At 38.5% G+C, this 17,827-nt stretch overlaps 2 protein-coding genes and 1 long non-coding RNA gene across 5 annotated transcripts in view; 2 read left to right on the top strand and 1 right to left on the bottom strand.

Moving 5' to 3' along the window:
* Positions 1-4,075: 4,075 nt before the first annotated feature.
* Positions 4,076-17,827, top strand: part of LOC149042742 (uncharacterized) — a 39,188-nt gene continuing 25,436 nt past the window's right edge. The window contains exons 1-2 of the long non-coding RNA XR_016188762.1: positions 4,076-4,198; positions 4,303-4,348. This is a non-coding gene — a long non-coding RNA (uncharacterized LOC149042742). The remainder of the gene's footprint in view (positions 4,199-4,302; positions 4,349-17,827) is intronic.
* On the top strand, positions 5,508-15,202 carry LOC149042745 (uncharacterized). Its single transcript, XM_089213476.1, has 2 exons — positions 5,508-6,231; positions 12,293-15,202. The coding sequence occupies exons 1-2, from the start codon at positions 5,676-5,678 to the stop codon at positions 13,282-13,284; spliced, it is 1,548 nt and encodes a 515-aa protein (XP_089069602.1). The 5' UTR covers positions 5,508-5,675; the 3' UTR covers positions 13,285-15,202.
* LOC149042744 (uncharacterized) overlaps positions 12,940-17,827 on the bottom strand; it is a 12,712-nt gene continuing 7,824 nt past the window's right edge. For 2 of the 3 annotated variants that reach the window (XM_089213478.1, XM_089213480.1), the window contains exon 3: positions 12,940-15,595. In XM_089213478.1, the coding sequence (XP_089069604.1) occupies positions 15,300-15,595 (296 nt within the window). In that variant the 3' untranslated portion in view covers positions 12,940-15,299. Of the gene's footprint in view, positions 16,261-17,827 lie in introns of all 3 variants that reach the window. The other variant, XM_089213479.1, reaches the window with a different exon arrangement.

The raw sequence follows: 17,827 nt of genomic DNA, 5'->3' as shown, positions 1-17,827 counted from the left end.
TACGGCTATAAAAAAGTTACCTGCAATATTACATGGAACAAGTGACAATAAGAAAGGTCCATGACAATATTAGCAGGGCTGCCTTTCCGTAAAGGAAACTAGCATTAAAAAAGAAATCTTTTTTTTTTTTTTTTTTTTTTTGTACATTGTTCCAAGTTTATTATTTTTGTGAAATGTGTCGAAAACATGAAAAAAAAATTTCACCTAGTGGAGGAAAATCGGAGTTGTGGTCTATGGTCTTCTACTCTTCCACCCTGGAAGTTAAAGTGTTTCATAACATTAGATTCTCATCACATTTTTTGTTACATTTGAAAGCATAAGAATATGTTAATCATTACAATATGATGAAATCCCCCATTTTAACCCTTTAATTCCCATGAGCGACCAAGACAGAATTATTCCTTACAATATCAAAACAATATCAAACAGACAAGTTATGAGAATAAAGAAAAATATCAGTTAGGGGATTATAAGATGATTCATTTACTAAATCCTCGAAACTAACATCACAAGAACTGTATGTTTTCTATAAGTTTAAAATGTGCTTCACTTGTGCAATATACACGGATTTGTCGTTCTTAATTACTAAATGAAATACCGCGGGTGTGACTCAATTACCTCAAAAGAGAATATCCAAGCAGGTTACAGAAATGGTTGGCGAATTGTAAAATGTTGATGTGTTGACAAAATTTCCCTAAATTAGGGTGCCGAATCTATCATTCATATTCGCTTATGAAATTCCGAGACTGAACCTCAGTGAATTTAATAGAAAATATCCAGGAACGTTACAGAAATAGACTCTCAAAAACTGCTCTTGAATTCCAAAACTGTAAACAACAATTATTTCGCTAACCATGAGCTTACTGTAGTGTAACCTTCAAGAATGTTCTAGAAGTATAGCTGTGTCATGTTGAGTCATCCCCGAATCAACATATAAATAGAATCTGCTGTAATGTTACGGAACTTTCTAGATCCTCAACCGTACCTATAAGAGCCGAGTTTGTAACTAGATGTAGCTAGTAGTTTAGTTGCTGGTATAGCCCGACAGATATCAATAAAGGTGTATGCTGCAGAATACAAGACGTCCACACTTCACTTACCAGCGCGCTTATGAGGTCAAATTGCCAGAACCCCGTTTAATTGCAAAATGTGATGACTACCAATTTCAGAGATTAATTCTTCAGTTTCCAACATAAGGAAAAAAATATCGTATCGCAAGCATGTTCATCATAACGCCTCGAGATGTTGAGCAGAGAGAAAGTAGCTCCATGTTTTGTGAGACAAACCATTTCTTGAAGTTCGGACAAATCGAGTAGAAAGCATGAAAATATAGCGCTGAAAAGTAAGACAACCAAACAATTAAAATCCCATCTTACCCGTGAGTGTTTTTGCACCTCACATTTGCGGTCCGTAATTTGATTCTTAGATGTTTGACGGGTTCTTAAATGACAATATCGTCAGAATCAAGTTACCGCGTCAGACTTAATGTAAACATGAACATCGTTGACTTAATCTCATTTTATTTCAATTTTGGGAAAGGCCATTACTGCGTTCTTAGGGTAAAACAACACATCTTCGGCAAAGCGCGAATTTTTCAAATGAACAGAGTAAATCCTGCTATAATTAACTGAAGAAAAAAAAAAGGAAAAACTTGCGCTCGCCGTTCGCCATCATTTGAAAACTTTCAAGACAAAACAAAATACGTAAGATAACTTCTTTTCCTATGACACCACGACTGCTTTAAACTTTCAAACGAAAGGAAAAGAAACAACTTGAAGAATACGAACACTATGAAATATTATTCGAACGATGAGGGTTTTTAAACGATGAATGCCAGAGTCAATGTTTAACCGAAATGTGATCAGTTGAATTAAAAACTGAAGCTTTTATCAAACGACGATCGGTAAAAAAAAATTTTGAATTTTTTCTGGGTCTTAGCGTAAGAGAAAACCCAGATAAGACGCGACTTACCTCCTCTTCTTTCGCGGATCCTTTGCAGTTTGCTTCTCTTTGTTGATGACCTCTTTTCAGTCTGTTTTCAGGAGCGACTTTGTATTTCCTTATCCCGTTGCTCTTCGCTAGATACTCGCTTTTTTACCTATGCCCTTTATTGCTCTCTTTCTTGTTCCTCTCGCCGTATTCTGCCTATTTTGGCGTCCTTTCTAAAGCGTCTTTTGGCGTCCTTTCTAACTTTCTTACGCGATTTTCTGGACTCGCTTTACGCCGTTTACTCGTTGCTTTTTTTGGTCGCTCTGTCTTTATATATCCAGCCTATTTTCTTTTAAAACCCTTTCTCCATGAACTTAAATTATAGCAGTTTCCTCCGTTGACAAAGCTTAAACTCTGCCGGTATTGTTGCCTTACGAGTTGTTTAGAAATTGCAAAATTCTCAGAATTACTTTTCAACTACATCCTGACCAGTTTGATTTCCCGCTCAAAACGCGGGTGGCAAATTACATCTATTAGCTCACGTGAAGCCCTCGTGCAATGCCTAACTGTGTGCCCGCAGTACGCTACGCTGCAGCTCGACGTTCGAGTATGCGCACTTTATCGTCATCTGACGGTGTCTCTTGGCGCACACTAATGGGGTATCCAAGTTACGCACGCAATCGCGCCTGCGCATTACCTTCTCCCTCGCCCTTCCCTTACGAAATGGCTAAGATAGTGCCCGTGGTACAGTTGGCCGCGCATGCTAAAAGTAGCACCTTATACGGTCGTAAGGTCGTACGGTCGTCCGGTCGTACGGTCGTACAACCAAATTTTTTCGGCTTGATGGGTTACTACTATTTCGTATAATTATGGGGCTACGCTGGAGCTCTGCTATTACTAATGAATGTACTGGTCTCTGTCCTCAACGAATCATATCGCGAGGCCAGAGCAAACGCAGAGTAATGTGCAGAAGAGCTTGAAATGGCACGTCTTATTGAGCAACGTTTAACAAACATTTTCCACGAGGAAAGTAATTGGACTGAGTTTAAGTTGTTTTGCATGAGACAAAATTCGCCAATGTGTCTTTCTGAAGCATGCAGAGCTTTTCTATTTGAATTCTGAAAATATTATCTAGTGTACAGAGGAACGAGTGCTTAATGTGGAGAAACATACGTATAAAAGCACTCTAAGAACAAGGTTTGTACGGACAGGTAGTTAAGATGACCTTAAATCAGCTTGATGGAATAAAAAAAATAAATAAATAGAGGTTATCAACGTTTCTGTAGGTTAAATTGTAAAGATAGTAAGGGTTAGACTCGGTCATAAAATAAACAAAGAAGTCTTTCGATTGGTCTCGTTCCCCACTTCCTCACTCCTGTATCAGTCGGTCTGCACGCTTTGTTGACCTTTGCCGATTCGCACTCTGCTTCTCGTAAATTTACTTTGAGGAACAATAGCAGTTTGACACCTTTTAAGTGTCAAATTGGATCACAGTGCACAAAAACACAGCGTGACATAGTCCCTTCATTTGAGGCTATTCAGGCAGAGGTTCGCCAAAATATTAATTTGTGCACAACAATCGAAATGTGAAGATGTAGAACGGCGAAAACTATAATGACCATTTACGAGGAAAAATTGATTAAGAATAAAAGAACATAAGCAACAACACAACTAGACAGCATTTTATTTCAAGAATTAAAAGCTACATCTTAATAATTCCTTTAAGAAAGGGAGACTCTGTTGATTGAAAAGTGTCAACACAAGCTCCTAATTAACCCCTGCTATCACTATTGTCGGTCTAGATCCAAAGTACCTGCGTCTCTAAGAAGTTTATATTTATTCTGTGTTATGTTTCGCAGAAACCGCAAATGCAATATTTTGTTTACACTGGAAGCTCCTGTTTACACCTAAAATTTCGCAATCTTAATATGTATTTGACCAATATTCCCGAAAAATAGATAATACTCTTTTTATTCTTCAGGATGATTCATTTTTCGAACTTAGGCGAGATTAAGAATTTACGCATTTTTCCTACTTCAATTACTAATATTTCTAGAACATGCCTTTTCGTGGCCATTGCGAAATTGATTTTAACACCGATGGATTGTTTTTTTCTAAAATGCAATCTCAGCGGGGAATGAAACCTGTCGGTAAAAATTGAGATCAGGAGAGTTCTGTTAATAATATCAACATAACAAAAATGCTTTTTCTCGGTTTCGGATGAAATAGCGACGAACTGAAGTTTCAGATTCCTTTAATTTTTCTACAGGTGAACCTGCCGACCTTTACATATGTCTTCTATGTACTTCTGCTGTACTGAGTGATAAAATTGTTTTTTAACCTTCAAAAAACATATATCCATTCGCCTTATAGGTTCAAGTCTTGATCGTGGTAATTATCAGAGGCTTAGCAAGTGGAGGTATGTTTAACTCGTGGGATTTTGTACGCAAGGAAACTTTGATGTCTCAATGAAGAAGGCACCTTTAAGGGTGTTATCGAGGTTAAGGCCATGGAAACGTAATTTTCTTGTCTGGTATCAAACAGCTTTTTAGGAGATATTTTTATGCAATAAGACAGTAGAATCGTAAGCGTTTGCCGTTTCATCTTGATAACGAACAAAAAAATATACTTTTATTTAGCTTTGCCATTCTGTTTTCCTTAAACGCAATATTTCATCTGCCAAGTAATCCATACATCGTCGAGTCTCAGGCACTCGAGTTAGAAATGTTTAGAGTCAGAAATGCCAGGACTTGAAAATCTTCCCCATTTACTTTAAATTGTTCTAGAATTCACATTACGAATCTTGCAATAACTTTGAAATGTTTATGAATTCACGTTATTAATCTTGCAATAACTTTGAAATGGGTTTGAGTTTTGCCGAGAAACGTAGAGCGTGTGACGTAAAGACATGTTTATCGACCAGTGAGAGCACGACAGCGATATCGAATATTTTTCAAACAAATGAATTAAATTTCTCTATCCTTTACTGCTGTTTTTCTCTTATTCAGCAATTTCTTCTCTTTTTCACCTTATTGAACGGTTGAGTGTATCATTAGCAATTCTCGACAAGACAGAATATCCCTCGGTCAAAGGATTCATTTTGAGATGCTCAGCCTAAATCTAAATTGGTATTACCAGCAGACAGTTGCTTTTGTCGCGATTTTTTCCCAATAGGTTTGAGTGAATAATTTCGACGAATAATTTCGCAGGGACTATCGCAGGCACGGCTAGACTCAACGTGCGCATGTTCTTTAGAGACATTTGCAGCATTTTCAAGTCATTTTTGCGGATGAGTGTGGACGGGAAAATGCGATGCGAAAACGCGATGTGTGGACAGCGGAATTTTAACTGACGGAAACTAACTTCTGTGTTTAGACGGTCATAGGTGAATGTAACCTCAGCCCCAAAATTGCAACAAGATGCCATGATATTTGGCGAATGGTCATTTTTTGGTCAGGCTTTTCCGATCGATCATCAGATCCCACAATTTCACAAACTTGGTCATTTGTGAAGTCACACTGAATACTTTGTTTGTCTGTATTGACGCTATGAAAGATCATTTTTAAAGCAAAGCACCATCCAGCATCTCAATGTCTACAGAGCCTTCCCCTCTGGGAACATGGCTGGAGGTGTCTTGCAAGCTATGAGATTCTATCTAGCTAAGCTTTACTAAATTATTCATTTGGGGGGCTATGATGAATAAACGTCAATACGATTTTAACCATGCCAGTGTTTTCTAATGTAGAATGCCAAGCTTTGGATTTGGTAACGTTCCTGCTGGAAGTGATGTGACACACCTTGTTAGAACTCTAGAAGCAGTACACCAATACCCCGCATCTGTGCAAGCCATAGAAGAGGCCGCAACATCCTGCATACAGTGGGGAGGAGTCTTGCAACAGCTAATGTCAGATGTCGAGCCGCTTTTTGTACGCAAACCTAATGTTAAAATACGACCCGAAGATTTCAACAAGATTGCTGAAGAATTATGCAAAGGTAATGCTGTGCTAGTTAGCATGAAGTTCCCAGGGAGCACTAATCATGTTTTTGCAATTGAAGCCCGTGAAAATGAAAAAGCACGTATATTACATGCCTGGCAGGACAAACATCAGTTGAGAGTGGAAAGAGAAATGCCAGTTGATGAGATGGTTGGCTATTTGAGACGTCTTCCCGAGTTAGACTGGGTAACTAACAGAGATGAGTTGAAGGACATCCGTGTTCAGCTATGGGGTGAAGACCATGCTGAGGTTCCAGATATTGGAACAGCTGCAAAAAGAAGAATTAGCTATGAAATGCTATTCAAAGGTAAATCTTTCTTTTTTTGAAAATAGAATGGAATATAGTGTACTCTATGTACTCTATGGAAGGAGAATATTTTTCGTAAATGAAATGCCTCTTCTGGAGACCAGTTTTATTATTTGTTTGTAATGTTAAGAAGAATGGATTTCATCCTATCAGCAGTAGCTAGTTTCAATCGAAAAATACGGTTGGTCGCCATTTTTTAAGTGATACAACATTCTATCCATTTGAGTATATATGGAGTTACTGCCACTTCTGAGGGTAATCGACAGTATACTTTTTCGGTAGGCTGTATTGATCACGTTGACAAAACCTGGGAAGAGAGCATTCCAGAATACCTTGTGAAATTCTATCGGTAGACCATCGGTTCCTGGCGATTTTCCAAGTTGTAGTTGATTCATAGCTCTTAAGAGCTAATGTCAACATGCATCAAACAAACAGCGGCAAGTCGCCCGAATTCGTTTTCTCTCCTACTTTCATATTTTGTAGCCCAATGTGTCCTAATAATTGTGGTGTGGTTTTTTTGTGAAAATGTATTTTAGCTTTCGAGAAATGATATTTTTCGTTCGACCGCTCAAATATGCAAATTTTCATCCTGAATATTACCCGAGTTGTGTGACCTCATGTAACGAATTTACTCGACCTCCGGTATTTCTGTCGGCATAATCCTTTGTTTTATCATCTAAATTTAATCCCTTGTCATTATTTAAGCTGGCAAAGAAATATTTATTTTTTGGTGAATATTTTTGTCGGACATACTTTTTCTATGTCGAAAAGTAGCATCAAAACAAAGACAGTTTTAACAATGACCGATATGACAGAATCTACTGAGCTTCTAGCTTTTAAAAGAAAAAAGGATGGTTATAAAGTTACTATAAAAATTTCCTTGTGTATTTGTGTTGTTCTATCGTGAGACGAACTCAAAGTCCGGCAAAATTTACTTGCTAGCGACTATGAAATATACATGGTGTGCCTACTTGTCGCCACCGTTTACTGGCCTAAATCACTACAGTTTGTAAAAAAATCTAACATAACATTCTTACCTTGTTTATTTATGATTTTATCAGACCAATAAGCAGTTCCGGTTATTATATTATGCTTGGGTATTACTTTTTGCCGGGAGCCCAGGTTTTACGTTGTGTTTTCCCCTATCCCATTTATATCACAAGCTGGTCACGCAATAATTGATACCAGCACAAATGAATATTTATCCTGTAATTGACAATATTACAATATGTTACTTTTGTGGTCACTAATCGTTGTTTCAGTAGCAGCGTAGCAGTTCAAAGCGGGTTGTTGCTTCAACGCTATTGAAATTTAAAGTGTTCTGGCAGGAGAGCAGAGCGTGATGCTCTGGGAATAAAAACTCTTAGGGGCCTTTTACATGATATCGGAACGAGTTTTGTTCAAGAACGAGTTCATCCCGGTTGTCACATGATATCAGAGTAAAATTATTCGAAAAGAGTCATTTCTGAATGAGTTTATTCAGGTTTTCATTCCAGATCGAAACACTTATTCGGGACGACCTTTTATACCTGTATAAAGTAAACGCGATACGACACTGATATCCTCTAGGAGCGAGGGAAGCATAGAAAAAGTACGTAAATAATTATTTTCACAAGCTAAATTATCTTGCATGTAAACGCGATATGAAATTCATTTCGTTCCGGAACGAAACCCATTTTGGAATAATGTAAAAGGTACCTTAGGGACGGACCATTAGATTTTTGATGCAAGGGGGGGGGGGGTCGGGGATCTTTTGCCAATTGCACTATGTGTTTTCTTCCATTAAGCCTCTGCTCGATGATTTTTTTCGGGGGTTATTGCCCAACACCCCAACACCCCCCCCCTCCCTTTCCACCCGCATCAAAAGTCTAATGGTCCATTCCTAATATGCTATCGGTTCCTACAACTTTCTATGTGATGAAAGAATTGGAATATATATGTATTACTCGCGTTGTTTTTTTTTTTGTTTTGTTTTTTTTTATATATATTACCGAGCGAATTTCAAGTGATAATTTCAGGAAGTAAGAAGCAACAACAAAAGGATTCCTATAAGAGCGAGGTGCCATTTTCACTCATACCTGGTCGGACACCTTGAAAACAAAGGATGACACGCAAACAGTTTACTGCAAATTTGTCATGAAAATAATTCTGATGCCTCTTTAAAAAGAAAAAAAGGCTTGAACAGTAGACATCGTAGGATCTTTGGCTTTGTTACAAAAGAAAATTTAATGCACTAGAAGTGCACACATCGAGTTCTGAATTCACATGAATAGTCTGTTTAACAAATGCAGACGTACGGTTATTTTAATCCCTACCAAATTATGTCGAGACGAACAAAACAAAAAAAAGTACAGCCGTCCTGCCTCGCAGCAGGACAGATTTTGTTAGCATAAAAATCTGACAGATCAGTGCCTAAAAGTTTTTATAAGTAAATAGCTAGTTCACGTGAATTTTACGAGGTGAGACTGACAGCTCGTAGTTGGCAAATCACATCTTTTGTTTTTAGATGCTGACAGGGTTGGTGGGGCAAGGGGGAGAGGAAGCGATCGGAAATGGGTGAGGATGCTTGTCGTACCTTTCAGGGGTCAAAATCAGTGATCTGGTACCTTTCACGGTGTCTCAAACTTCAGACCCAGTTGGTACCTTTTAGGGTGTTTTCCGCTCAATAAAATACCTGAAATAAGCATTACTAGGACGATTTTAATGATCTGACCTGAGCCTCTGGAGCACATCGATGAAGGAGTTCTTATTTTTGGGATTTTTCCATTTTTTGTGTGTTTAAATGAATACTTTTTAGGGGTAGATATCAGTTGTTGCCACTCCCACACGGATAAGACTCGGGTACCTTTTATAATTTTATAGGGGTCGTTTGCGAAATTCCCGGTGCGCATCCTCGCCCTCTTATGTATAAGTGTTCCCCGGGGGGTGCTGATACGTGCAGCACACTTGACATTTAGCAAGGACAAATTTTGATGTGATTTTCGGTGAAGAGAAAAAAGTTTTGTCAGCGTCTTGTAAGAGCCCTTCATCACTGTGTGCTTAATTACGCGTCCCGCCAGACGGCGGGAAGCCTACAAAGTCCTCAGACATTAGTATAGAAAACTCCGCCTCTGTCTGGATTTTTGGTAGCCTATTGACCAATTCCCAATCGAGGCCTTAGTCTGACGGGACGCGTAATTTTGCACAAGGTGGTAAGTAGCCAGGTTATATGGATTTTCCAGACGTCTTGCGTACTATTTGTGGTACACGCTTACCAATCCCCCAATAGGCATTTGGAATGGACTTAACCCTACCATTACCATGGCCGTACACTTCTTTTGGCACTCTACATCTACTAAAGGAACCACGAATCCACCCAACACCGGTACTGAGATTTGATCTTGAACTATTGAAAATTGTTACAATAAATTTTTGCTTCTTCTGATGCGAATCAACATTGGTACGAAACGTCATAACAATAGTGGAGACTATTGCGTCCAGTCACAAAAATAACTCAGTCTGATTTTCTAAAATAATAACATTAAACAGTTTTTGAACAAGAACGAAGAAACTATTCATATTAGAAGTCGTTCGTAAAGCCTATGATAAATAAAAATGTTTCTATTCTGAACTATTGGAACTCTCAGCTTATTTTGAGATGCAAATCAACATTAATGTTAACGTCTTAACAAAAGTGGAGACTATTACATCGAAATCAATCTTATTTTCTAATTTCAACGATTATTAACTGTTGAGGGATCCGAAACAACACCTTAACAATTACGAAGACGTCTAGAGTCTGGGAATCTGCAGACATTGCAGAGCCACTCGCCCTCCGGGGCAGTCTTAAATCCCTCGCAGTTCATGTGTAACCTTTGCTCGCCGGTACAGTGCCGCATGGTACAGTGCGAGTTGTGGCACAACTCACACTATACCATGTCGTCCCAACACTCAGGAATTGAACAATGACGAAATAAATTAGCGTCACAAGTTTGTCTCTTATTCAATCTAGCGGTGTTCGACTATCGCAGAAAAGGTTCAAAAACGACCTCTCTCCAGACATTAAACTAAATTCTTGCCCATTTTCCCTTGGTCAAAAGAAACATCCGACGGGATGCCAGTTCGTATGCATTAACGGTACGCGTGTTTTGAATTAAAAAAACATACTTTAGTACACACTGGAACGTAAAGTATCATCCATTTTTACTAGAACGTTAAGGATGATGTGTTCACTCAGTTTTGTTGGGGATTTGGATTGCGGATTTGTTGCGGATTTGGACCGGGGGGGTCCATATCCGCTGGCGGATATGGACCCCCCCGGTGGTCCAACTACGTTTACAACTACGCAAGGGAACGACCTGAGATATGGAACGTCGGTCTTCTTGTTAACTATACCCAAAAGTCCCAACAGTGAACGATTTAAATGAAAAGCAAATCTCCTTATTAGCATCTAAGATGAAAAGCTTATGCAACAGATCAATTAGCTAAATCAGTATGTAGCTTGTTAATCGAATTGACTTCTGTAAACATTATTTGACTTCCGCCGGCAAAGAATCATACATGGATCTGGACATTTTAGTTTTCTGAATACAGTAATTCTTGGAAGGTTTTATAGATATGAAAAGAAGGGAAAAAAACATCTCTTGGTAATTCGGAGATTGACTCATCTTTGAATTTATGTGTCACGCTTGTCATGTAACTAATATAATGGTGTGGAGAAGAGTTACAAACTGCAAATTAAATCTGGCTAAAATGTGGTAGAGCATAACTTGATCATCGAAACAGCTAATAAAATCATAAATAAACAAGGTAACAGTGTCATGTTAGATTTCTTTACAAACTGTAGTGATTTTGGCCAGTAAACGGTGGCGACAAGTAGGCACACATGTATATTTCATAGTCGCTAGCAAGTAAATTTTGCCAAGTAAATTTTTATCGTCTCACGATGGAACAACACAAATACACAAGGAAATTTTTATAGTAACTTTATAACCATCCTTTTGTCTTTTAAAGGCTAGAAGCTCAGTAGAATCTGTCATATCGGTCATTGTTAAAACTGTCTTTGTTTTGATGCTACTTTTCGACATAGAAAAAGTATGTCGGACAAAAATATTCACCAAAAATAATTAAGTTTAGATAATAAAACAAAGGATTATGCCGACAGAAATACCGGAGGTCGAGTAAATTCGTTACACGAGGTCACACAACTCGGGTAATATTCAGGGTGAAAATTTGCATATTTGAGCGGTCGAACGAAATATATCATTTCTCGAAAGCTAAAACATATTTTCACAAAAAAAACCACACCACAATTATTAGGACACCTTGGGCTACAAAGTATGAAAGTAGGAGAGAAAACGAATTTTTGGCGACTTGCCACAATATTTCAAATTTGTTCGATGGATGCTGACATCCTCTCTTAAGCAGTCATCTTCACCTATAAGACCCTCACTGATATAGTTTTCATTCTCAGTTATCTTATTGTCTTTCGTATAAAAAATAAAGGTTCAGTTGTGGACTCGAATTTTCTGTGGTAAAACATTTCTTGTAGAAGTTCTTGCATTCAAAAGAATCTCACGATGGCTTGTAAGTTCTTTCGCGTTATCATTATTATTTTTTTTTTTGGCAAAAAAACTGTATTTTGTATGCAGTGTCTTTTCTCTTTATTTAGACAATAGTTTCTGTTGATCTCACTGTGCTTGTTACAGCATGTTTCTAATTTAATCATGGCTCCCTATCTTGTGTATGCAATTAAAATGTTCAATGCCATCCCTTTTGGATCCTTATTGGACATTTTTACGATGGCGTCATTTGACTACGGCCACCAGGATTCATTTCGTTTTTGCTATCTTATTCAAATTTTGTATTCCCTGTGGGAGTAAATAACAATAGCTTCAGTGAGTATGAGAAAAGCAAAACATGAAGGATTCTGGTAGTTGCAGTCAAATAACGACATCGTGAAAATGCCCTATTGTTTTCTTAGTTGATCTTTAACAATAGACTGGCATTTATCGGAAGGGACTTGTTTGTATGAGGCAAGAATATTAATTCCAACTCTGGTTCTTTTCTTTTTTAATCAAAGGTACACCTAAGCGATCGTTGACTTCCCCTGTAAACAAAGAAAGTCTGACCAGTCTCTGCTTTGAGTTGTCCAAGTGGCAGTCTGCCAGATCCTCAACCAGTGGTGTATCAGAATGGCGTTCAGCATCCAATAGGCCTTCGCAAATTGAAGGCCAGCAAGCTCAAGGTCCTGGAGGTATTAGAATGCGAATGAATGCTGGCGTGGGTGCCGGTCTTGGCTTTGTGTTTGGAGCTGGCGGAGTCCTTCTTGTTGGGCTTATAAAAGGTACACGGGTTGTTTATGTTGAGGTAGGCTTAGCGGTCCTAAAAAGTGGGCTTGCTCGTGGTTTAGGCTGTGCTGCTAGAGCAGCTGTTGCGGATGTTGCTGCTCCAACAGCTGCAAGGATTGGAGTCTCTGTAGTTCGCGCGAATGCCGTTGCCGGGGTTGCTTTATTTGGTGTCTTTGCTATTTGGGATGTGGTTGAATGGAAAATGAAAGGAATTACGAAGGTGCAACTGCGCAAACGTCTTGCTCAAGGTGCTGGAGAAGCTGCTGGGGGCTTTGGAGCTGCTGCTGTCTTAGGAGTGGCTGGGGGTGTTTGCTTTGGCCCAATTGGTGCATTAGCGGGTGCAGTCGTCGGTGGCATGGCTGGTGGCATTGGCGGTTTATTTGGTGGTAGGGCAATTGATAGAAGGATTTGGAATGAGAATGAAGATGCTGTTATGAACAGCTACGAATTTTTCGGGTGGCGTGATGTGAAGAGGAATACGCGGCCCAAAAAATCTGCTAATGAAATCGGGAAAGCCTACAACAGAAAGCTCGGAGAAAAGCCTAAAAGGGTCAAGGAAGAAGACTGGCACAAATTTTGTCTGGGAAGCCTCATGGATCTTCTTCCCGCAATGTACCCAGAGTTCAAGAAAATGATGCAGTTGACAGATGAGCTCAAGAACAAGAAAAGCAGTGGTTTGTCAGCCATTGGAACAGCCTTCTATGAATACCTCTCTCCAGAATAGATGTATTCGTTGTTACCTCGATAAGTGTAGGTTTGCCACAAGAATCGTACTTCTTTGACTTTTCGACTCTAATTACATGTGAAAATGGACAATTCAAGTATATACACAATAGCCATTACGAAAACTGTAACTTTCTTACTGTACACCACGAATATGTTCAGCAGCACAAAAGGTATTCGTTTGTTCCTTTGGTTCACTTCATGTCGACCGCGGCAGGGTTTGACGTCCTCGCCTCTAATTTACTCAACTACTTGAACAAATTCAACAGGTCACTTTTCGTTCCACTTTCCCTTTTACTGGGGCGTTCGTTTCCTTTTTTTCATTCGCCCTTTTGAATGGCACCCCTTTCAGCGTCCAAGCGCAAAATTTGCCTACATCCTCCAAGTTGTTTCCTATAAATGTATATTATATCTTCGTTTTATTTCACAAAGTGTGTCGTTATTAGAGTGTACTTCTGTAATGGTGTATCTACACCAGTTGAACGTTAGAAGTACACACCCAAAAAATGTTTTTCAACTATCTAGCACGTCTATTTCATCATATTTGATTCGTTTTTGAGGGTTATGCTTCCCCTCAGTAACAATTTTGTGAGATTTATATACTACTTTTTATACCATCCAATTTTGGAGTTTTTATTGAGTATTCACTTTCTATTTGCTTCAACTTCATAGTTATTTCTTTGTATCCATTTCGGCTTTGACAATCGTGGTTTTTCCCATGTCAATTACTGTTCCTTCTCTTCCGGCACCTCGAGGTACCTCTTTCAAAAGGAGGGAATAATATATAAGCACGCAATTTCACATATTTTGATATTTTGGCGTTTTTTACAGGTTCGAGTGTTTTTATCTTTAGTATAAGTATAAGGTTTAATACATTAACTCAGTTAAGGTTCTAGAAATGTGATCTGTATAAAGTTGGAAACTATCTCACATGTGCTATAACCAGGCTGTCTGTAAGCAACGCGACTGTCCGAAATATCTCTACAAACATAAGCCCATGTTTGCGCAAGGTTTGGAAAGATCACACAAGAAATTTCGCACGTGCTAAAACCTGTCCTTCTGTCGGCTCTGCGCTGGTCCCAATCAATTGGCCAACCTCATTACTGTGACTCTGAAATCGTAAACAGTCTTTCCTCCAGTTTTCAATTGTTGTTATCGGGTTTGCGCCTTATCTAGAACAACAGCCTGGTTTATCTCTGTCACTTAGCGCGTGTAATGCAACACCTGAGTCCTTTTAAGTAATTATACTGGTATCAAGAGAATATGTTTTCCTGCTGGTATCTAGAGCTGTCCTGACCTATTCGCCAGCGATGCAAGAACTGTTTGAGTACCTGATATCACTTTTGCAGTGAACAAGAGAAACTTTAATTAGTTTGTTTAATTACTTCCTTTCTTTACGCGCTGCACCAATAAGCTTTTAACCTTTTGTGATCTGTTTCAGAAACAAGATCACGCTTTGATAGTTTGGATTATTAGAACCAATCATGTGCGCCACAAGTCAACTGTTAAAGGGCAACGCACGAAGTCCAGCAAAGGCAGTGATTGGTATTAAGACATTTTGGAGTTGGTTTCGATTTTCGCTTAGGTTCAACAAGTCAGTAAATTTGGGGTTTTCCTAAACCTTGGAATACAAACAGTGAGATAACAGTAATCCACCGAAGCGTTCTGAAAAGTCGTCACGCTTTGAATAGAAACTACTTTTAGGCAAACACAGCCTTGCATGTGGCTCTGCGCGTTCTAGGTTAATAACAAGAGCTGTTACTGATCGCCCAGTCGGTACAAAAGAAACAAACCCTACTCAAGACAAGAACACCTTAATGTCGTCGTGCTTGCAGTAGACGAGCTTTCCCCATTAATCTGCACCCTAACACTTAATCTGTAAATGCTCAGAAGCTGAAAATAAAAGGTCAGGCTACAAAGGACTAATTTGTGATCTTACCACATTTATTTTTAAACCTGAAGAGACAAAGTCGACTTCTAGAGCAGGAAACGAATGTGTTTCGATACTGATTGTGCTCAAGTGCTTTGGAAATTAAATCTGTGATTTTCGTTTTGTAGAAGGGGTTGGGGGATATTGTTGACGCTGGACTGCCCAATTAAATTCTCCTCTGACATTGGTGCAATTTTCCACTTGCAAAAGAATCTCTGAAAAGGACAACGAAAGGGAATGCCTAATACTTCACACACAAGATATCGTTCTGTATCCTGTCCAAAATTCGGTATGAAGTAGAGGTGATAAAGTGTCCTCAGGCTGGAAGGATAGATCCACTGATTGAAGAAGCCATTCACCAAGTTGGTGGACAGATATCGCCCTGTGAGACAAAGAAAGTGCTGTACAGTGAGACAAAAAAAAAAAAGAGCTGTGCATTGGGACAAAGAATAGTGCTGTGCAGTGAAACAAAGAATAGTGCTACATAGTGAGACAAAGAATAGTGCTGTGCTGTGAGACAAAGAGTAGTGCTGTGCAGTGAGACCAAAAATAGTGCTGTGCAGTGAGACAAAGAATAGTGCTGTGCAGTGACACAAAAAATGATGCTGTCCAAAGAATAGTGCTCCTTAGTGAGAATAGAAGAGACAGTGAGACAGAGAAGAGTGCTGTACATTGAGACAAAGAATAGTTGCATTGAAACAAAGAGTGCTTTGCGGCGAGACAAGGAATAGTGCTGCGCAGAAAAGTACTGTACAGTGAAAGAAAAAAAGTGCTGTGCATTGAGACAAAGGATAGTGCTGTGCAGTGAGACAAAGGATAGTGCTGTGTAGTGAGACAAAGGATAGTGCTACATAGTGAGACAAAGAATAGTACTGTGCAATTAGACCAAGAATAGTGCTGTGAAGTGAGACAAAAAATAGTGCTGTGCAGTGACACAAAAAATAGTGCTGTGCAGTAACACAAAGAATAGTGCTGTGCTGTGCTCAAAGCAGAGACTGGTCAGACTTTCTTTGTTTACAGGGGAAGTCAACGATCGCTTAGGTGTACCTTTGATTAAAAAAGAAAAGAACCAGAGTTGGAATTAATATTCTTGCCTCATACAAACAAGTCCCTTCCGATAAATGCCAGTCTATTGTTAAAGATCAACTAAGAAAACAATAGGGCATTTTCACGATGTCGTTATTTGACTGCAACTACCAGAATCCTTCATGTTTTGCTTTTCTCATACTCACTGAAGCTATTGTTATTTACTCCCACAGGGAATACAAAATTTGAATAAGATAGCAAAAACGAAATGAATCCTGGTGGCCGTAGTCAAATGACGCCATCGTAAAAATGTCCAATAAGAATCCAAAAGGGATGGCATTGAACATTTTAATTGCATACACAAGATAGGGAGCCATGATTAAATTAGAAACATGCTGTAACAAGCACAGTGAGAACAACAGAAACTATTGTCTAAATAAAGAGAAAAGACACTGCATACAAAATACAGTTTTTTTGCCAAAAAAAAAAAATAATAATGATAACGCGAAAGAACTTACAAGCCATCGTGAGATTCTTTTGAATGCAAGAACTTCTACAAGAAATGTTTTACCACAGAAAATTCGAGTCCACAACTGAACCTTTATTTTTTATACGAAAGACAATAAGATAACTGAGAATGAAAACTATATCAGTGAGGGTCTTATAGGTGAAGATGACTGCTTAAGAGAGGATGTCAGCATCCATCGAACAAATTTGAAATATTGTGGCAAGTCGCCAAAAATTCGTTTTCTCTCCTACTTTCATACTTTGTAGCCCAAGGTGTCCTAATAATTGTGGTGTGGTTTTTTTTGTGAAAATATGTTTTAGCTTTCGAGAAATGATATATTTCGTTCGACCGCTCAAATATGCAAATTTTCACCCTGAATATTACCCGAGTTGGTTGACCTCGTGTAACGAATTTACTCGACCTCCGGTATTTCTGTCGGCATAATCCTTTGTTTTATTATCTAAACTTAATTATTTTTGGTGAATATTTTTGTCCGACATACTTTTTCTATGTCGAAAAGTAGCATCAAAACAAAGACAGTTTTAACAATGACCGATATGACAGATTCTACTGAGCTTCTAGCCTTTAAAAGACAAAAGGATGGTTATAAAGTTACTATAAAAATTTCCTTGTGTATTTGTGTTGTTCCATCGTGAGACGATAAAAATTTACTTGGCAAAATTTACTTGCTAGCGACTATGAAATATACATGTGTGCCTACTTGTCGCCACCGTTTACTGGCCAAAATCACTACAGTTTGTAAAGAAATCTAACATGACACTATTACCTTGTTTATTTATGATTTTATTAGCTGTTTCGATGATCAAGTTATGCTCTACCACATTTTAGCCAAATTTAATTTGCAGTTTATAACTCTTCTCCACACCATTATATTAGTTACATGACAAGTGTGACACATAAATTCAAAGATGAGTCAATCTTCGAATTACCAAGAGATGTTTTTTTCCCTTCTTTTCATATCTATAAAACCTTCCAAGAATTACTGTATTCAGAAAACTAAAATGTCCAGATCCATGTATGATTCTTTGCCGGCGGAAGTCAAATAATGTTTACAGAAGT

The sequence above is a fragment of the Pocillopora damicornis genome, chromosome 7 (assembly GCF_964200805.1).
Source record: "Pocillopora damicornis chromosome 7, jaPocDami1.2, whole genome shotgun sequence".
In the NCBI taxonomy this organism is placed as follows: domain Eukaryota; kingdom Metazoa; phylum Cnidaria; class Anthozoa; order Scleractinia; family Pocilloporidae; genus Pocillopora; species Pocillopora damicornis.
This window is presented reverse-complemented; position numbering and strand designations above follow the sequence as displayed.